The sequence below is a fragment of the Jaculus jaculus genome, chromosome 4 (genome assembly GCF_020740685.1).
Source record: "Jaculus jaculus isolate mJacJac1 chromosome 4, mJacJac1.mat.Y.cur, whole genome shotgun sequence".
Taxonomy (NCBI): Eukaryota; Metazoa; Chordata; class Mammalia; order Rodentia; family Dipodidae; genus Jaculus; species Jaculus jaculus.
The window spans coordinates 119,798,205-119,820,781 of NC_059105.1; the positions used below are offsets into that span (position 1 = coordinate 119,798,205).

The 22,577-nt window shown below is 42.0% G+C and overlaps 1 protein-coding gene across 1 annotated transcript; it reads right to left on the bottom strand.

Moving 5' to 3' along the window:
- Positions 1-13,754: 13,754 nt before the first annotated feature.
- On the bottom strand, positions 13,755-22,258 carry Lyg1 (lysozyme g1). Its single transcript, XM_004669783.2, has 5 exons — positions 22,216-22,258; positions 18,022-18,126; positions 16,522-16,715; positions 14,067-14,199; positions 13,755-13,873 (listed from the first exon to the last, which is right to left on the bottom strand). Exons 1-5 carry the CDS (start codon positions 22,256-22,258, stop codon positions 13,755-13,757), a joined length of 594 nt encoding a protein of 197 aa, XP_004669840.2.
- Between the last annotated feature and the right edge of the window lie 319 nt (positions 22,259-22,577).

Here is a 22,577-nt window from a genome sequence, read left to right on the forward strand (position 1 = left end):
AAACATGGAGATCCAAACAGTTATCAGTAATCTCCCAACTAAAAAAAGTCCAGGCCCAGATGGATTCACTGCTGAATTTTACCAAGCCTTCAAGGAAGAGCTAACACCATTGTTTCTAAAGCTTTTCCAGGAAATAGAAAAAGAAGGAATTCTACCAAACTCCTTCTATGAAGCCAGCATCTCCCTGATACCAAAACCAGGCAAAGATAGAACAACAACAACAAAAAAATTACAGACCAATCTCCCTCATGAACATAGATGCAAAAATTCTCAACAAAATATTGGCAAACAGAATACAAGACTATACCAAAAAGATCATTCACCCTGACCAAGTAGGCTTTATCCCAGAGATACAGGGATGGTTCAATATATGCAAATCTATAAATGTAATACATTATATAGATGGGTTGAAGGACAAAAATCACATGATCATCTCATTAGATGCAGAGAAAGTGTTTGACAAAATTCAACATCCCTTCATGATAAAAGTCCTACAGAGGGCTGGAGAGATGGCTTAGTGGTTAAGCGTTTGCCTGTGAAGCCTAAGGACCCCAGTTCGAGGCTCGGTTCCCCAGGTCCCACGTTAGTCAGATGCACAGGGGGCGCACGCATCTGGAGTTCGTTTGCAGAGGCTGGAGGCCCTGGCGTGCCCATTCTCTCTCTCCCCCTCTATCTGTCTTTTTCTCTGTGTCTGTTGCTCTCAAATAAATAAATTTAAAAAAAAAAGTCCTACAGAGACTGGAAATAGAAGGAACATATCTCAATATAATAAAAGCTATTTATGACAAGCCTACAGCCAACATATTACTAAATGGGGAAAAACTGGAAGCTTTTCCACTAAAATCAGGAACAAGACAAGGGTGTTCACTGTCCCCACTTTTATTTAACATAGTTTTGTGGGTCTTAGCCATAGCAATAAGGCAAGAAACACACATAAAAGGGATGCAAATTGGAAAGGAAGAGATCAAGTTATCATTATTTGCAGATGACATGATTCTATACATAAAGGATCCAAAAGACTCTACTAGCAAACTGTTAGAGCTGTTCAAAACCTACAGCCATGTAGCAGGACACAAAATAAATACACAGAAATCACTAGCCTTCATATATGCTAACAACAAACACACAGAGGATGAAATCAGAGAATCACTCCCATTCACAATTGCATCAAAAAAATAAAGTACCTTGGAATAAACCTAATGAAGGAAGTAAAGAATCTCTACAATGAGAACCTTAAAACACTCAAGTGAGAAATTGCAGAAGACACTAGAAAGTGGAGAAATGTCCCTTCTACATTGCTGGTGGGAATGCAATCTGGTCCAGCCGTTGTGGAAATCAGTATGGAGGTTCCTAAAACAGCTAAAGATTGATCTACCATATGACCCAGCTATAGCACTCCTAGGCATATATCCTAAGGACTCATCTCATTTCCTTACAAGTATGTGCTCAACCACGTTTATTGCTGCTCAATGTATAATAGCTGGGAAATGGAACCAGCCTAGATGTCCCTCAAGTGATGAGTGGATAATGAAGATGTGGCACATTTATACAATGGAGTTCTACTCAGCGGTAAAGAAAAATGAAGTTATGAAATTTGCAGAAAAATGGATGGATCTGGAAAGGATTATACTAAGTGAGGTAACCCAGGCCCAGAAAGCCAAGTGCCACATGTTCTCCCTCATATGTGGATCCTATGTACAGATGATTGGGCTTCTGTGTGAGAAGGAAAATACTTAGTAGCAGAGGCCAGTAAGTTAAAAAGAGACATAAAGGGAAGAGAAAGGAAGGGAGGAGAGTACTTAATAGGTTGGTATTTTATATATGTAAGTACAATGACTGAGATGGGGAGGTAATATGATGAAGAATGGAATTTCAAAGAGGAAAGTGCGGGGGGGGGAGGTATTACCATGGAATATTTTTTATTATTATGGAAAATTTTAATAAAAATTTTGAAAACAAAAAATAAATAAGTAAAATAAAATTTTTTAAAAAAGAAATACTCAATAGTTTAAATGGAATACATTATTAACAGGAAAAACCCAGCAGAGGGTAAATTTCAGGGGTGGAGGATAAGGATTAGATAATAAAATATTCAACATATATAGAAAGATTAGCAAACCCAGCCAAAGCTTTCAAGAACTCTGGGATACATTCACAAGAGCAACCCTAAGAATCTGTGGAATAGAAGAAGGATCTGAGATAGAGTCCAATCTCATAGGCAAGATAGACAATGAAATTATAGCAGAAAATCCCCAATCCTAGAGAATGAAACAGACATCCAAATGCAAAATACATTTAGAATCCCAAACAGGCATAACCACAGTAAAACCTCTCCCCAACATATAATAGTCAAGATGTCAAAAATACAAAGCAAGGAGACAATATTAAAAGCTACAAGGAGCCAGGTATGGTGGTGCAAGCCTTTAATCCCAGCACTCAGGAGGCAGAGGTAAGAGGATCGCTGAGAGTTCGAGGCCTCCCTGAGAATACATAGTGAATTCCAGGTCAGCCTGAGCTAGAGTGAGACTGTACCTCAAAACCCCCCCCCCCAAAAAAAAGCTACAAAGGAAAAATGCTAACTTACATGAAAAGGCATAAATGTTAGAATAACCTCAGATCTCTCATCAGCAACATCAAAAGCTAGAAAAGCATACATTGATAATAAATGTCAATGAAGATTGCTGTATTCAACAAAGGCATCTATTTTTTAAAATTTTATTTATTTATTTGACAGAGAAAGAGGGAGAGAGAAAGAGAGATTGAGAGAGAGAGAGAGAGAGAGAGAGAGAGAATGGGCACACCAGGGCCTCCAACCACTGAAAATGAACTCCAGACATATGTGCCCCCTTGTGTATCTGGCTAATGTGTATCCTGAAGAATTGAACCTGGGTCCTTTGGCTTTGCAGACAGACACTGTAACTGCTAAGCCATCCCTCCAGCCCAGCCTTTTCTTTTTTAAAAAAATTATTTATTTATTTGCAAGGGGAGAGAGAGAGAGAGAGAGAGAGAGAGAGAAACAGAGTCAGAGAATGGGCACACCAGGGTCTCTAGCCACTGCAAACGAACTCCAAATGTATGTGCCCCTTGTGCATCTGGCTTACATAGGTCCTGGGGAACTGAACCTAGATCCTTTGCTTTGCAGGCAAATGGCTTAACTGCTAAGCCATCTCTCCAGCCCAACAAAGGCGTCTCTTAAAAGTGATGGATAAGTAACATTTCAATACAAGCACAGATTAAGGCGATTTATAATAGCCCAGTGTTGCAGTTCACTTCTTCCTACTTGGGACAAACACCCAACCAAAAGCACCTTATGGAAAGAAAGCGTTTATTTCAGGTTTACAAATTCCAGGGGAAATTCCACCAATGGCAGGAAAAGCTGGCTCACTTCCATAAATCCAAGCAGAGAAACACCACCAATAGCTGGCACCCAAATGCTTTTTTTTTTGGCTTTTGTGTTTTTGTTTCTTGAGGTAGGGTGTCATTCTAGCCCAGGCTGACCTGGAATTCACTATGTAATCTCAGGGTGGCCTCGAACCTACCTCTGCCCCCTAAGTGCTGGGATTAAAGGCATACATCACCACGCCCAGCCCAAATGCTCTTTATACACCTTAGGATAGGACTCAAGATCTATCCCCAGTGACATCTCCTCCAGCCAGGCTAGACTCAATCAAAAATACCTCACATGAAAAAACAAACAAACAAACCTCACATGTCTTTAATCCTAGCACCTAGAATACAGAAGTAAGAGCTCACTGTGAGTTCAAGGTCAGCCTGGGACTACAGAGTCAGTTCCAGGTCAGCCTGGGCTAGAAGACCCTACTTCAAAAAGAATACACTTCAGGTTATGGGAGACATACATTCACATTCAAACCACCACACCCAGCCAAGACTGCAAATGATACTTAAGGGAATACCATACACAGAGAAAGAAGAATGTCTCATCCACAACAACACAAGGTAGAATATATTTCATAAGAAGAATAGATGAACAAGATGTGCCCACTGGAGGGAAGGGAGGGGGAAAAAAAGATGTGCCCACTGGTGCAATAGTGGCATTATTATTGTTATGGGAGAAACCAATTGTTCTTTGATTAGCTCTGAGGCCTTCCCCATAGGAGGGAATTCATGATTGGTATTGAAAACCTAGTCAAAAACCCAGGGCTGGGAAATTCATAGGCCCTAGGGGAGAAGCTATTACTATTGTTTGGCTAAATGGATAATTTGAGCCCACAAAAATTGCCTTCCAAATGTTCCTGCTTATAGGATCTTTTTGCAGATGGTCGTGATTGCTGGAGGGACTCAAAACTAACTGAAGTGCTGAGAACTGACTGCTGAGTGGTCAGTGATAAATGAGATATCTTGTTTTTTAAACTTTTATTGAGGATTTAAAAACATATTTTATTTTCATTTATTTGAGAGGGAAAGAGGGAGAGAGAGAGAATGGGCATGCCAAGGCTTTCAGCCACTGCAAATGAACTCCAGACTCATATGCCTCCTTGTGCATCTGACTTATGTGGGTCCTGGGGAATTGAACTGAGATCCTTCCTTTGGCTTTGCAGGCAAGTGCCTTAACTGCTAAACCATCTCTTCAGCCTTTTTTTTTTCCTTTGGTTTTTCGAGGTAGGGTCTCACTGTTGCTCAGGCTGACCAGGAATTCACTATGTAGTCTTAGAGTGGCCTCGAACTCACAGTGATCCTCTTACCTCTGCCTTCTGAGTGCTGGTATTAAAGGCATGTGCCACCACACCCATCTTATTGAGGATTTTAACATGTGAACATGTAATTTCATTGTATTCCCCCTCCCAGTTGTTCTCTTTTGTCACCCCTCCCCAACCTTATTCCACTGAGCCTTCTCACCTTTCCAAGTAGTCATTTTTCTAATTTGACGTCTCATTCCTTTTGTACAGATCTTGTGTGGCTAACAACCAATATTGTGAGATAATGAATGCACTGGTCTGTTCATGTCCAGATGATAGTGCTGCAAAGTACTTCTTCCCACCCAGTGGCTTTTGCATTCTTTCTGCTTTCTCTTCTGTAATGTTCTCTGAGATTTGGAAGGCATGAAAAAGAAGATCAAGCCCTCCAAGGCCCAGGGAACCTTGTGGAAGAGAGGGCAGAAAGATTTTTAAAAGCTAGAGTCTGGGGAAGAATGTTATAGAGCACAGACTTCTGGACATTACAGTCATGACCTGACAGGGGCTGTGGTTACCTGCACAGGAGCTGCACAACACTGGGCCTCAACCTTTCATTACAGACGATGGAGGAGGACAACCCCCAACCCCGCACAAATCATCAAAATAGAAGAGGGACTAGTTGGCAAGAAGAGGCTTGGTAGGGGAAAGGAGACAAAAGAAAGTATTAGTAGGGGTTTACAATCAAAACACATCATGTATATGTATGAAAATGTCAATAAAAGTTGAAAAATAGTCAGATGTGGTAGCACATGCCTTTAATCCCAGCATGTGGGAGGCAGAGGTAGGAGGATCTCCATGAGTTCAGAGCTAGAGTGAGACCCTACATCAAAAAAAAAAAAAAAAAAAAAAAAAGCCGGGCATGGTGGCGCACGCCTTTAATCCCAGCACTCGGGAGGCAGAGGTAGGAGGATCACCGTGAGTTCAAGGCCACCCTGAGACTACAGAGTTACTTCCAGGTCAGCCTGGACCAGAGTGAGACCCTACCTCGAAAAACCAAAAAAAAAAAAAAAAAAAAGTTGAAAAATGACTTCAAAACAAACAAAAAATTCCTGTAAGAATAAAACAAATCAAGGATGTGAAAGGCCTGTACAATGAAAATACTAAGGTGAAGAAGAAAGAAATTGAAGAAGACACTACCTGTCACCTAGAATAGCTATGGATATAGCTCAAAACAGAACAGTAACCTTAGTTTAAACATTTTCAGATTTTCATGATATTGCTTTGTAACTTGATTGCACAATTCTCTAGAATAAACTTTGTAGGTGATAACATGATGTCATGTCAGAAGGTTGGATACCTGTGGTAGTAAGAGTGTGAAGTGACCCCCATGACCTCATGTGTATGTCATCAAGCCTCATACTCAGTCTATAGCTGGTGGCCATTTGTGAGGTGGTGCCTTGCTGGAGCAGGTGTGTTGCTTGGGGCAGGCTTGTACTAAAGTCCCCCTTGGCAGAGTCATCTCACTCTTGCTGATACCTCCCAGCTGCTATGGCAAGATGTGATGCCCAACCTCTGCTCTGTCATGCCATGATGTAACTGCCCCCTTGAGACTGTAAGCCAAACTAAGCTCTCTTCTCCCATCAGCTGCTTCAAGTTAGGTGTTTTTTCCCCAGCAACAAGAAAGTAAACTGCTACAACAGTCAACGGGAAATCCTCAGAGTTCATGGATTAGCAGAGTAATATGGAAATAGACATATTAAAAAAGTTATCAGAAACCAAAAAAAAAAAAAAAAAAAGCCAGGCATAGTAGTACATGCCTTTAATCCCAGCACTCAGGAGGCAGAGGTAGGAGGATCACCATGAGTTTGAGACCACTGTGAGACTATACAGTAAAATCCAGGTCAGCCTAAGTTAGAGTAAGACCTTACCTCAAATCAAAACACACACACACAATATTATTGGACTGAAGAGATAGCTTAGTGATCAAGGTACTTGCTGGCAAAACCAAAGGACCCAGGTTCAATTCCCCAGTACCTGCATAAAGCCAGATGCACAAGGTGGTGCATGTGTCTGGAGTCTATTTGCAGTGGCTAGAGGCACTGGTGCACCCATTCTCTGAGTTTCTCTCTCTCAAACAAATAGATAAAATATCTAAAAATTATCTATAGTGCTGGAGAAGTTGCTCAGTGGTCAAGGCACCTGCCCACAAAACCTAACCACATGGGTTCAATTCTTCAATACCCATGTATTGAGGAATGTACCCATGTGCCAGATGCACAAAGTGCATGCATCTGGAGTTTGTTTGCAATGACTACAGGCTCTGGCATGCCCGTTCTATCTGTATCTCTCCTATCTCTTTTTGCTTGCAAAAAAAAAAAAGTAAATTTGTTAAAATTATCTGTAGGGTAAATGCAATTCCAATTAATGTTCCACTACAATTCTTCACAGAAATAGAAAAAACAATCCTAAGTTTCATATAGAAACACAGAGGACCCTAAATAGCCAGTGCAATCATAAATAGCAAAAATAATGCTGAGGGTATCACCTGATCTCAAACTATGCTACAGAGCCATACTAAAAAACAGCATGGGGCTGGAGAGATGGCTTAGCGGTTAAGCGCTTGCCTGTGAAGCCTAAGGACCTCAGTTCGAGGCTCAGTTCCCCAGGTCCCACGTTAGCCAGATGCACAAGGGGGCGCACGCGTCTGGAGTTCGTTTGCAGAGGCTGGAAGCCCTGGCGCGCCCATTCTCTCTCTCTCCCTTTATCAGTCTTTCTCTCTGTGTCTGTCGCTCTCAAATAAATAAATAAATAATTTAAAAAAAAAACAGCATGGTACTGGCACAAAACAGACATGTAACCAATGGAATAGGATAGAGGACTCCAAGCCACTTAATATTTAACAAAGTTTCTAAAGTCTATATAGGGTTTGTATGTTATTCTTAGTTGTAGAACACTTCTAGCAAGTGCAAGCCCTTGAATTTGGTCCCCAGCCCCAGAAGTACATACATTTTATAAAAGCCTCTTCAACAAATGGTGCTGAGGAAATTGAATATCCACATCTAAAAGAATGAAACTTAATCCACATGTCCCATCTTATATAAAAATCAATTCAAAATAGATCTTTTTTGAGGTAGGGCTTCACTCTATCTCAGGCTGACTTGGAATTCACTATGTAGTTTCAGGGTGGCCTTGAACTCATGGTGATCCTCCTACCTCTGTCTCCCAAGTGCTGGTATTACAGGTGTGTGCCACCATGCCCAGCAGTCAAAATAGATCAAAGATCTTAATAAAAGACCTTCACCTCTGAAATGGCTAGAGGAATACATAAGCCAATTCAAGATATAGACATAGAATTTCTGAAAAGGTCTTTAAAACTTTTTGTTTATTTTTACTTATTTACTTGAGAGTGACAGACAGAGAGAGAGAGAGAGAGAGAGACTGGGCTCACCAGTGCCTCCAGCCACTGCAAATGAACTCCAGATGTATATGCCCCCTTGTGCATCTGGCTAACATGGGTCCTGGGGAATCGAACCTTGAACTGGGGTCCTTAGGCTTCACAGGCAAGCACTTAACTGCTAAGCCATCTCTCTAGCCCTTGGAAAGGTCTTTAATACTATAGGAAATAATCCCAAGAATTGATCAATTGCATGAATTAAAAACAATTGGTAAACAGCCTACAAAATACAACTATACATCTGACAAGGTATTACCATGGTATTACCATTTAGAATCTACCCCCCCCAAAATAATCCCAAGCCAAATGATCCAATCAATAAATGGGCTAATGAACTGAATCCTCAAAGAAAAATTATTGACAAATAAATATTGGAAGCCAGGAGTGGTGGCGCATACCTTTAATCCCAGCACTCAGGAGGTAGAGGTAGGAGGATTGCCATGAGTTCGAGGCCAGCCTGAGACTAGATAGTGAATTCCAGGTCAGCCTGAGCTAGAGCAAGACCCTACCTCGAAAAGCCATATATGTATGTGTATGTGTGTGTATCCACACACACACACACACACACACACACACACACATATACATATATATGTATGCATGTGTTTATGTATGTATGTATTGGAAAAAGTGTTCAACATCCTTAGTCATTAGGGAAATGCACATTAACATTGCTTTGAGATTCCATGGCATGACAACAAATGTTGGTGACATTGTGGAAAAAGAGGAACCCTCACTCACTGTCCTTGGGAACATAAACTAGTGCAGCCAATATGGCAATCGATATGATGGTTCCTCAAAACACTGAAAATAGAATTACCATGTTATAGTTGCAACAGTCCTTAGTATATACCTGAAGGATTCTAATAAGCTTGTAACAGACACTTGCACATCACATTGATTGCCGCCTGATTTCCCAGATTTGATTCCCCAGTCCTCATGTAAAGTCAGATGCATAAAGTGGCACATGCCTCTGGAGTTCATTTGCAGTGCCTAGGGGCCCTGTCATGCCCATACTCTCTCTCTACCTGTTTGTCTCTCTATCTCTTTCAAATAAAAATATTTTTAAAAAGAACAACATAATTGAAAGCAAGAGCAAAAATAGACTATAAGATGGAAGAGATCTGGGTTTGAATTACAGTCCTGTCCCTTACCATATTTGTGACTAAGTTTCTGTTGATGAATTGCTATCAACAACTACGGTTTCTTAAACTCTGCAAAAAAGCTGTGTACAGCCTATGTGAGCCAGTATGAAAATCTCTCACCTAGTAAATTACCTTGCCTTTTATGTAATTTATGGGATGCCTTCTCTAAAATTCCAGTGGTTTTTATTTGTCTCTTTAGAAAAATTATCTTATGATATTCTAAGGAAATCACCCATCTCCTAACCAGAAAAAGAATATTTGTGAGAAGAACCATTTCTGTTTGTGTTTTGTAGTTCCTCACAGAATAGCAGGTAGATGTTCAATAGGATTTGCTGATCACAGTGTAATAATTTTTTTCATTAACCTACTCAATTGTTCCTTCTCCAAAGTTCCCACTTTGACATCATGGTGCTTCATGCTTTCCTTGTCTGGGTGTTTCTTGTGATGAGAAATGGTACCTGCATATACACTTGCTACCCCCACTTATTGAGCCAGAGGAGGCCACCGTAGTGATGAGATTCAGAAAGGCTTATTTGCCCGAAGGTTTCCCTTGCAGGCTCATGGCCAGTGCCTCAAAATATTTATATGAATGAAATGTTCATTTCCAAAGAGGAAGCATTCATGAGGTCTTCTCTGTTGTGTTCTTGATGGGAATATGTTGACCAGATTTAGCCTTGAGTTAGGACTAGAAAGGCAGAAAGCAAGGAGACAAGGGAGGAAGTGGCTCAGGGGAGATTAAGGGCACTAGAGGTCACAAGGAGGTAGCAGGTCTCTGACACAGAAGGTGAATGCTCCTTGGTGTTCCCTAGGGCAGGCCCTGCAGCTCCTCTCTTCCTCATGCACAGGTGTGGTTGGCTCACCTCTCCCTTACACGAACTGCTCTCTCCAACTACAGCAAGAGAGTAGAGACTGGTGTAGTGCCTCAACCTAACCCTGTGCATCTGGCTGTATGTGGGTACTGGGGCTCCATTGCTTTGAGACCTGAGACAAGGCATGATGGAGGACAGCTGCTTATCTCATGGATGCTGGGAAGGAGAGAGAGACAGAGAGAAAGAAAGAAAAAGGAAGGGGCCAGGGACAAAAAAAAAAACAAACAAAAAAACCAAAAACAAACAAACGAACAAAAAAACACCATGCAAAGAAACTCCTCCAGTGATCCACTCCTCCACTTTCTTTTTTAAAAAAATATTTTATTTATTTGAGAGGGAGAGAGAGAAAAGAGTAGTCAGGAGCCCTAGGGGTGTAACATCGGCTGATGCCTGGAAAAATGTATATACTATGCTTATCAAACTGCCCAGTAAGCACTTCTCTTAATATTTATACCCTTATATTAACACTACTCTAACTTTGGGTAGAGAATCTTCTCTTTTCAGATGGCAGTGACCTTGGGATGACTCAGAAGGTATCATAGTGCTGGAAAGAAGTGACTAGAGTACTGAGTAACATCTCAATCACACCTTCCAAGGCTCAGGGTCTAATGCAGAAGAGGTGGCAGAAAGAATGTAAGAGCCAAAGGAAGGGTAGGACTCCTTACAACGTGCTCCCTTCAGACATAAAATGGCCTGGATATCCATGACCTCACAGTGCCTGACACTACCTACACAATACCATCATAAGAGGAGGAAAAGACCATGACATCAAAATAAAAGAGAGGCTGATTGAGATGGGGAGGGGATATGATGGAGAATGGAATTTCAAGGGGGAAAATGGGAGGGAGGGTATTACCATGGGATACTTTTTATAATCATGGAAAATGTTAATAAAAATTGAGAAAATAAATGAATAAAATAAAACGGATACATACATTCATACATAAAAATATTTTATTTATTTGAGAGTGAGAGAGAAAGGGAGAGAATGGTCAAGTCAGGGCCTCCAGCCACTGCAAACGAACTCCAGATGCATGCACCCCTTGTGCATTTGGCTTATGTGGGTCCTAGAGAATTGAACCAGAATCCTTTGGCTTTGCAGGCAAATGCCTTAACTGCTAAGCCATCTCTCCAGCCCCCACTCCCTCCACTTTCTAATAGCTCATTCAACTATGAACTCATTAACCCTTTGATGAGGTAAGAACCATCATGACCCAATCACCTCTCAATAGTGTCATCATCTGAACATGGCTTCTATCCATAAGCCTTTGATAACATTTTATATCTAAAACATAACATTCCTCTAAAACAAGGGAACAGTTTAGCTGAGTTCCAGATACTTCGGGTGGGAAGTTGGGGAACTTGAAAATAGGAGAAGATTCTGTGGTCCTGGAAGGAAAGGGGGTAGTAATCTTAGATGACAGAGAGAGGATCCTGGGGCTAAAAAGAAGCTACACGGTTTTCAATAAATGGCTTTCCCAAAACTATTTTGCCCAACATATGGATCTTACACTTTTTAAAAAAATCATTTAAAGCTTTCAATTAAAGTTAAAACCTGTAATTTAAAAATATATTTTATTTTTATTTATTTATTTGAGAGAGAGAGAGAGATACAGAAATAGGCGGAGAGAGAGAGAGAGAGAGAGAGAGAGAGAGAGAGAGAGAGAGAGAGAAAATGGGCACACCAGGGCCTCCAGCCCTGTAAATAAACTCCAGATGCATGTGCCCCTTGTGCATCTGGCTTATGTAGATTGTGGGGAATCAAACCGAGGTCCTTTGGCTTTGCAGTCAAGCACCTTAACTGCTAAGCCATCTCTCCAGCCCATAAACCTATAATTTTTAATATTTTATTTTAATTTATTTATTTGACAGAGAGAAGGGGGAAAGATAATGACTAGGTGCTCCAGGGTCTCCAGCTGCTTCAAAGTCCAGATGTATGCTCCACCTTGTGCATCTGGCTTATGTGGGTCCTGGGGAATCGAATCTGGGTCCTTTAACTTTGCAGGCAAAAAAAAAAAAAAAAAAAAAAAGCCTTAACCACTAAGCCATTCCTCTAGCCCTAAACCTGTAATTTTGTTGTTGTTGTTGTTGTTGTTGTTGTTTTTTGAGGTAGGGATTCACTCTAGCTCAGGCTGACCTGGAATTCACTATGTAGTCTCAGGGTGGCCTTGAACTCATGGCAATCCTCCTACCTCTGCCTCCTAAGTGCTGGGATTAAAGGAGTGTGCCACCATACCTGGCTTCTAAACCTATAATTTTTATTCAAGAAGGTAATGATGAAGTTACCAGGTAAAAATATAAAAAGAAAAGAAAATTGCAGTTAAATGTGAATTTTAGATAAACAATGCATAATTATTTAGTGTAGATGGTATTCTAAATATTACATGAGATTTGTACTAAAAAAAAAATCACTTGTCACTAAGGCTCATGGTACAGCATGTGCTTAGCAAAGAAGAGGCTCTAGGTTCAACTCCCACCACCCCACAAAATCCATTACTCATATGGAAGTGATTTTTAACTTGGGCTTTTACTTGTTTTGTTTTCTTTTCTGATATGTATGTACTAGGCGTGGTGTAGTGGAGCGTGTGTGTGTGGGGGGGTGTCACAGATGTGTGTGGCCTATGAGGATGTATATAAAGGACAGAGAAAGAGGTTGGCTGTCCTCCCTTTTCCTTGAGACAAAATCCCTTTTTTAACCTAGTGCTGTTTGATTATGTTATTATTAAGTTATGATGGCTGACCAGTGAAGCCCCAGTGATCCTCTTTTGTCCCCCCCTCAGCACTGGGGTTCTAGGCGTGTGTGCCCATACCTGGCTTTTTATGTAGCTGTGGGGACTACATAGTAAATTCTAGGACAGCCTGGGCTAGAGTGAAACCCTACCTCGAAAAACAACAACAAAAACAACGGTTCCTCATATTTGCACAGTAAGCGCTCTTACCTGACAAACCAACGCTGGTCAATGAAGCATAGGGCATATTTTACAGAAATCCACATTAGAATTAAGATCTGTGGAAATACCTTTAAAAAGATATTTTAGCCGGGTGTGATGACGCATGCCTTAATCCCAGCACTTGGGAGGCAGAGGTAAGGGGATTGTTGTGAGCTTGGGACCGGCCTGAGAATGCATAGTAAATTCCAGGTCAGCCTGGGCCAGAGCGACACCCTGCCTCAAAAAAACACATTAAAAAAAAAAAAATAGGGGCTGGCGAGAAGGCTTAGCGGTTAAGTGCTTGCCTGTGAAGCCTAAGGACCCCAGTTCGAGGCTCAATTCCCCAGGACCCACGTTAGCCAGATGCACAAGGGGGTGCAAGCGTCTGGAGTTCGTTTGCAGTGGCTGGAAGCCCTGGCACGCCCATTCTCTCTCTATCTGTCTCCTTTTCTCCCTCTCTCTCTCTGTCACTCACAAATAAATAAATAAAAATGAACAAAAAATATTTAAAAAGACAAAACATAGTCTATCATGTATATGCCCAGCCCCCACATACTAGACTGCAAAATTCAGGTAATACTTCTTCCTTTAATGTGATTCATGTTTTTTGACAACCTTCAAGCCCAACTCAAGCTTGCAGTTGCAGGCCTCCTTGGAGGGCTTTACTGGTAGAATAGTTGAGGCCTAATGTATGGCAAGGAACTGGAGTTTCATATGAAGTGCTAGAAGCCATGGTTCTTGAAGTACTTTGCTCGTGCCAGGACATCATTGCAGAAGTCACAGTTCAGATCCTGACTGCTTCTGACAAAGCCTGTACCCTTGCTGTAGGCACAAAGTCCACCTGAAATTCAAGTGACAGGTTAGTCCTGACTCAGCAGCCCCTTGTTGCTTCAGGACACTGAGCAGAACGCTTAGATCCCCTCACTAATGGCCCACTGACAGACACAGTGGTGTGGGAGAGCAGACGCAGCATTTTATATTTGCCCCTGTTACTTCCCAGCTGTGAAACAACTGACCAGCCATGGGACACCTACCTCTCAGGTACTGGTCAGGGGCCCATGCTGGAAACCTGGTCTGAATTTCTTTGATTCTAGAAGTTAGAACTTCAATTTTCTGGGAGACCTGGGACTCACTCATCCAGGATGTAGGAGCATAAAAATTTCGGTCCTGAAGGGAGGGAGGGAGAGAGACAGAGGAAAAACCGGGTCAGCCCGGTGGGTGGAAGATATAAAATCAAGGGCTCAGGGCTGCTCTTTCATTTCCTGACTATTTTCCTCTTCCTGTCTTCAATCTCCCTGGAGGCTAAATAGTAAAACCACTTATACCTAGTAAGATTGGCTACTGTCTAAAACACAGAAAGCAAGTGTCAGTGTGGATGTGAAGAAACGAATCCTTTGCACTGTTGCTGGGAATGCAAAATGGTGCAGCCACCATTGAAAACAATGCATAGGTTCTTTCAAAAATTAAACTTAGAAGTTCCACACAGTCTAGCAACCTCATTTGAGATCAGAATCTCACAGAGATATTTATACTTTCATGCTCATTTCAGATCTACTCACAATAACCAAGAGGCAGGAGCATCATAAATGTTTTTTACAGATAGACACAGGAAATATGCTGTATACACATCATGGAATATTTTCCAGCCTTAAAACGAAAGGCAATCATGCAATATGGATATGAAATGCAAGGGCATGCTAAGTGAAATAAGCCAGTCACAGAAAACAAACAATGAATGACTCCCCTCTCCCAAGGTATATGAAAGAGTCGGGTCTATAGGTGAAAGGACAGCACGGCGGTGACAAGCACTGAGGAGTTGCTGGCTGACATGTCTAAAATTTCAGCTTTGTGGTGAAACTTTTCTAGAAATCTGATGTACAATGTTATACTTGTACTTAACAATACTGTGTTATCCAGAATTATATATACTTTTAATTTATTTTATTTATTTGAGAGAGAGAGAGAGAGAATGGACATGCCAGGGGCTTTCAGCCACTGCAAACGAACTCCAGATGCATTTGCCACCTTCTGCATTGGCTCACATGGGTCCTGGGGAATTGAACCTGGGTTCTTTGGCTTTGCAGGCAAGTGATTAAGCACTAAGAAATCCCTCCAGCCCCCAGAATTATATTTTGAGTAAAATCTGTTAAGAGGATAGATCTCAGTTTAAATATTTCTACCAAAAAGAAGAAAAAGGAGGAGGAAGTAGAGGAGGAAGAGAAGAAAAGATAAAGCTTTGAGGTATAGCCTAAGGAAGCAATAAGCAGTCATTTCACTGTTGCCTCAGTTTAATGGTGAGAGGTTAGTTCATGTAAAAATTAATGTGATGCCCTTCCTCAGTGTTGCAAGCATAACTCCAAATAGGCCAGGAAGTGGTACCCTCTGCCTATGCTTTGATCTTTTCAGATAATTGTAATGTCCAAAGCTCCTTCCAGCCTTGTTCATACACCTTAGGTTACTACTTCCCCATTGGTCTCACCATATTTAGGAGAAATGTAGAATTTAGGAGGTTCACCCTTCATTCCAAATGTGATGGACTTGTCCCAGAACAGTGAAGTAGGAATGATTCTAGCGCCAACATCACAAGATGCCCGGCTCTGCCTTTTCTAGTGTAACTTTACGACGTGATGCCTCCTTTGTGAGTCCACTTCCTTGCTGTCAGGGATGGCTTACGTGTCCCCTATCTCATCAATGTGTGGTCAAGTACTTGAAGATGCTTTTAATAATCATAGCTTCCTACTAATTAGTCCTGAGAAGCCAATTTAAAGATCACTGAGCAGTAAATTTCCTAAAATATTAGAAACTGACTGAAATACACATAGGCTTCTCAACAAGCATGATCTGAGTGGCAACAGGAAAACAAAGCCTCCATTCACCTCTCCACCCAGCACTGGGATAGAGGGCTTCCTGGAAGTCTCTGACAAAAGTGATATCAGGTCAACTGAGTGCAGAAATAAACTCAGTCACAGATCTAAGAACTGTGTAAAAAGAAGACAAAGGAAGGAATTTAATATCTGTTGAGAACACGTCAGATACTAGATTCTTTCTTATATGACTCCATTGACTCTTCGTACTAATTCTGTAGGAATGGCTTTTGGGGGTTCAGTATGTGCCAAGCCCCTGGTTTGATCGCTAGCACTGCTAAAAACAAAATGGAATTTTATAGGTGGGGAAATGGGCTTGATGAAGTAGAATGCATTATTCAGTGTCACATGGCTGGAAAAATCACATAGCAGACACACTCTATGATCTTTCTCCAGGACCACTGCCTCATTGGAAACCCAGAACAGGCTGCCCAGGAAATACAACGTTATTGATTTTGAATAGCAACTGTGTCTCCAAGTGAAGTGTAAACAGTGATACTTATATCTCTTAGAGCTGCGGTCCTATGTTCCGTGTAGTTGAGCCACCACCACCACATAGGTATCCCCTTGAAGTTGTGCCATATAGCAAAAGGGCCATATGCCACCTTGATTGATAAAGCATTACCTGAACCACCCTGATTCCATCTCCCACGTGGCCTGTGTTGACCAGAACATTGCCTCCTTGAGACTCTCTGGACAAGACACCAGCGATCACTGCAGGATCCACACAGTATTTCCGGCCAACAGTTCGCATCACGGGTTGATATCTCAGAAGATGAGGCATGTCTATTTCAGCCAGCCTTTCAGAAGCACGAACTCCTAAAGCAAACACACAAGGAAGGATGTGGCTTGGAGTAGCTTAAGCTGAAACAAAGAGAGAGAAAGAGAAAAAGAGCGCAAGCAAGTGTGAGAGCCACCTAGGATCTGAGTAGTGGTCTAGGACTGAAAACCCCAAATTTAAACTCCTAGTGACCATTCTCTGAGCTGAGATTAAAATTATTTCTTCATTTCTTTTTTTCTCCTTCTTCTTACTTATTTATTTTGTTGTTTCTTTTGGAGGTAGAGTCTCGCTGTAGCCCAAGCTGACCTGGAATTCACTAGGTAGTTTCAGGGTGGTCTTGAACTCATGGAGATCCCCTTACCTCTGCCTCCCTCCCTAGTGCTGGGATTATGCATGCACCACCACACCTGGCTCCACTCTTCTTTTAACTGGAGCCAATAGCCCATGCCACTCCTGAAGCAGACACCTCTATAGCTTCTATTGGCCTCAGCCAGGCTCTTAGAGGCTGTGCTACCCTCCCATGAAATTCTGTAGGCATAGGTGCCACTGTTCCCATCCTAATAACCCAGAGGAGGTTTACCAATAAAATGTGCAATGCCTGCTACTCATGTGTAGTCACCTCCTTACAAAGGAGAAATTCCCCTAAACCCTTTGGTAAATCCTTAGAGAGTTCCCCTTAGCAGGTTTGGCACAACTGCCCGCTTTTCCACTCTTAAGTGACACCAAGAAAACGTGTAAGTTCAAACCTTTAAAGAGAATCCTAGGCACACTAATTTACCTGACTAGCTTTACCTTCTAAGTGCTGTTGTGGTTTACGAAGCACTCTCACAGCTATGCGTAGTGGCACATGCCCTTAATCCCAGCACCAGCAAGCAGAGGTAGGAGGATTGCAGTGAGTTTGAGGCCAGCCTGGGACTACAGCGTGAGTACCGGTCAGCCTGGACTAGAGAGAGACACCACCTTGAAACAACCAAAACAGCACTCTCACCGCAGTATATGATGACATTACAATAACGTTGGGAACTGAGTGTGTTGTTCAGGAAGCAGAGCCAGTAGCCTGACAAGGTGTTGGACTCCACATCCAGTTCTTTCCCCACTCCCTAGTGGGGATCACGAGAAACAGTGGAAGTCAAGGGAATATGTTAATAGGCTAGGGTGGCTAGGCAGGGTGGTATATGCCTTTAATCCTATCCCAGCACTTGGGAGGCAGAAGTAGGATCACCATGAGTTCAAGGCCACCCTGAGAATACATAGGGAATTCCAAGTTAGCCTGGGTAGAGTGAGACCCATCTCAAAAAATGAACTAAAATAAAAGAGGGTAGAGCAGACACAGATTGTAACTACCACAGTAGGACAAGCCATGACGTCTTCCAATCCCACAAGATGCTCCTGGGGTGTTCAGGGTCCGGATATTTCCATAGCATCCCCAACTGCTGCTTTCAGATGAACCTATAGATGGGAAAATGTCAACCTGAGTAGTTCTCATCCTGCTGTGAATGAATTGGCACTAATAAAATCAAATATAATAAAACTAGTAACAAGAACTTCACTCTACACTAGAAATCCTGAATTCCAAGTGAACAGTACACAAACTATTACAGACACTGCTTTAACTTTAAATTGTCACCTCCTTTCCTGCAGACGTGAGGACCCACTGGAGCAGATTCTTCTTTGCTAAGGTTGGGGGCTGTCTCACAGCTCACTGGGCTGATGAGGCATTTCCGTTTGCTTTGAAAAAAACATTCCGGAATCTCAACCCAGACCCAAAGTAAAGGCTGTATCTGCGGATGGGGCCTAGAGCTGGATTCAGCTTCTCTTAGTGCATCCTGAGTAGGGGCCTAAGGTTGCAAAGAAGGGATATATTCTGATGGGTCATAGGGAGGTCTGTGTATAGAACTTTTGCATTTCTTTATCCTCCTCTTCATGTTGCATCGATCTCTTTCTGCCTGAAGGGGAGGTGTTGTTTCATTTATTTTATTTTATTTTACTTATTTTATTTTTATTTTTTGGTTTTTCAAGGTAGGATCTCACTAGTCCAGGCTGACATGAAATTCACTATGTAGTCTCAGGTGGCTTTGAACTCACAGTGATCCTCCTACCTCTGCCTCCTGGGTGCTGGGATTAAAGGCGTGCGCCACCACGCCCGGCCTTATTTTTTTGAGTCCTTGTCCCATGTAGCTCAGGCTGTCCTTAAACTCACTGTGTAGGCAAGGATGATCCTGAACTCCTGATCCTCCTGTCTTTACTTCCCAAGTACTGGGATTACACCTAGTTTACATGCTGTTTGAAATGCTATTGAAACAAAGGCTGCTACAGAGAAGAGGCCCTTCTCATCATACCAGGGGAGTAGATAGCATTTATAACACACAGTCCTCCTATCTGTGGATTTGACATCAATTGTTTCTACCAGTTGTAGCTTAAAAATACTTGGGAAAAATTGTATATAACATATGCAGTCACCATTTTCTAAGTGCCCCTCCCCAAAAAGGTATGTGGTATGTATGTAAGTTATAAGTAAATGCTATGCCAATTTTCATAAAGGACTTGAGCACCTGAGGATTTTGGTTCTGGTGTCTTGGAACCAATGCCCTCTCCCCTGTGAAAGTGAGGGTTGACAACACTTATAATTCACACTCGAAGGAGGATGAATAAACCAGTAACAAGATACCTTTGCCCCAGGAAATTGCTCCTTGTGAGAATCATCTCATCATCACAAGACTGTAAGAACTTTTCATTGCAGTATTTTAAAAATGTTATTTTGTTCTTAGACTAAGGTAGGTTATATCATCAACTAAATTATTTGCAGATCTTTGGAAACATGTCTGTTGTATATCATATGAATCTTTGTGTGCATGTATTGTGTGTGTGTGTGTGTGTGTGTGTGTGTGTGTGTGTGTGCAGGTGTGAACATGTCATGGCATGAGTGTGGAGGTCAGAGGACAACCCTCGTGTTGGTCCTCACCTTCCACCTTGTTTGAGATAGGGTCTCTTTGTTTCTTGCTATTGGAAATGCCAGGCTAACTGGCCTATGAACTTCTTGGAACTCTATCTCCTTTTCCCATCTCACTGTAGGCATGCTAGGATTACAAACACAGGGTACTGAGTCCAGCTTTACATGAATTCTGGGGATCTGAAGTCAGGTCCTCATGCTTATGTTATAAGTACTTTACTTACTGAGTCATTTTCCCAGCCCTCATATATATCTTCTGTGTTCACATAAACACATTTTAAGATTCTTTATTTTATAGCACCTTCAGGGGAAAACGCTAGTACTTCAGAGTAAATACTTTTACTTTACAAACTTGGGAGCGTATGTACTAGGGGAAGTAGCTCAATCTTTTTTTTCAAGGTAGGGTTTCATTCTCACCCAGGCTGACCTGGAATTCACTATGGAGTCTCAGGGTAGCCTCAAACTCCAACTCACAGTGATCCTCTACCTCTGCCTCCTGAGTGCTGGGATTAAAGACATGCACCACCATGCCTGGCTAAATATGTGGAATTTTATGAGCAAAAATTTAGCAAGTATTCTTTTTAACTTTTCAGCTAGTGTGTTTTTGTCTTTATGATTAGTAACAAATACTGATATGGAAGTTGGATCCTTGCTTTGTGCACCTCTCCTTAACCACATTATATAATCCTCAAAGATCCAGATACTCCCAATGCTTAGCACCTTGTAGAAATTTAAAGATATTTGTTGAATGCATGAGAAAACAAATGAGTAAAAAAAAATTTTTTTAAAGGCATGAATGTAACACTCCTGAGAATTGTTTTGAATTTAGAGTCAGAAGTTTTGTTTCTCCCAGGGAACTATCCTTCCTCTTTTTATTTATCAAAAAAAACATGCTGGGATTGGAGAGATGGCTTAGCTGTAAAGACACTTGCCTACAAAGCCCAAGGATCCAGGTTCAACTCCCGAGAACCCACATAAACCAGCTGCACAAGTTGGCAGATGAGTCTGGAGTTTGTTTGCAGTGGCCAGAGGCCTTAGTGTACCCACTCTTTCTCTCTCTAATAAAAAAAGAAAAAAAAATTTTGAGGTAGGGTCTCACTTTACCTCAGGCTGACCTGGAATTCACTATGTAGTCTCAGAGTGGCCTCAAATTCTTGGCGATCCTCCTACCTCTACCTCCCAAGTGCTGGAATTAAAGGCATGCACCACCATGCCTGATAAGTTTTTTTAATTATTTAATTTAAATGTATTTATTTGAGGGGGGAGCAGGCAGGTAGAGTGAGAATGGGAGCCCCAGGGCCTTTGGCTGCTACAAACTCCAGATGCATGTGCTAACTTGTGCATCTGGCTTGTGTGGGTCCTGGGAAATTGAACCTGGGTTCTTTGGTTTTGCAGACGAGTGCCTTAACCACTAAGACATTTCTTCAGTCATGAAAAAATTGTTTGTTTGTTTAAAAAAAAAACAAAACAAGGGCTGGAGAGATGGCTTAGCGGTTAAGCGCTTGCCTGTGAAGCCTAAGGACCCCGGTTTGAGGCTCAGTTCCCCAGGTCCCACGTTAGCCAGATGCACAAGGGGGCGCACGCATCTGGAGTTCGTTTGCAGAAGCTGGAAGCCCTGGCGCACCCATTCTCTCTCTCTCCCTCTGTCTTTCTCTCTGTGTCTGTCGCTCTCAGATAAATAAATAAAAAAAAAATTTTTTTTTAAAGAATTAAAAAAAAAAAAAAGCTGGGCGTGGAGGCCCATACCTTTAATCCCAGCACTTGGGAGACAGAGGTAGGAAGATAGTCCTGAGTTCAAGACCACTCTGAGACTACATAGTGAATTCCAGGTCAGCCTGGGTTACAGCAGGACCCTACTTTGGGGTTGGAGAGATGGTTCATCAGTTGAGGTGCTTGCCTGCAAAGCCTAACAATGTAGGTTCAGTTTCCTAGTACCCATGTAAAGCTAGATGCACAAAGTGGGGCATGCACCTGGAGTTCATTTGCACCTTCTAGAGGCCCTGGCATACCCATTCTTCCTATCTCTCTTCTCTCTCTCTGCTTGTAAATAAATATATTTAAAAAAAAGAAAACACTTTAGGCTGGAAGGATGGCTTAGCAGTTAAAGTGCTTGCCTTCGAATCCTGAGGCCCTACCTAAGCCAGAGGCACATGCACTAGAAGCCAAGTGGTTATCGGCTTGGTCACATCTTGATGCCTTTTGTGCTAGTTTCCTACATGAATTATATTGGCCTTATGATAAACATTACCCACATCTTTCTATGGAAACATATAGTCTATAAATAAGTTCAGTAACTAATATTGGTGAGAGTTTATAGTGGGCAATGAGCAGTTATCGATGGTGAATGTTTAAAGTCTAACCCCAAGCAACCCGGTTGTAAGTCCCCATGAATTGTGAGGAGCCCCCTTCCTTCATATGACAGTTGGAGAGAGGCTGCTTGTTGATAATTATTTCTGACTTCAAGGATTCACTAGGCATCTTAGGAGAAAACTAATGCTTCTACTTCAGGTGTGTAAGTGTAAAAATGCCATTATCTTCCCAAGCTGCTTCTCTACATTTCCATTTGGAAAAAAATGAAACACACTCACCAGTCAGGGCCAGGAGGCCCAGAAGCATCCATAGTGTAGACATGCCGAGTATCTTGCTCTATAATGCCTGAAATGCTTTTAAAATCAAAATTAGCTTGGAGACACAAAAATGTTAGTCATTGTTGTAGCAAAACATGATGTCTCTATCAGGTGGGGGAACAGTGAGTGAGATAATTTTCCACACATCCAAAATAAGAAAGCGGGGCTGGAGAGATGGCTTAGCGGTTAAGCACTTGCCTGTGAAGCCTAAGGACCCCGGTTCGAGGCTCGGTTCCCCAGGTCCCACGTTAGCCAGATGCACAAGGGGGCGCACGCATCTGGAGTTCGTTTGCAGAGGCTGGAAGCCCTGGCGCGCCCATTCT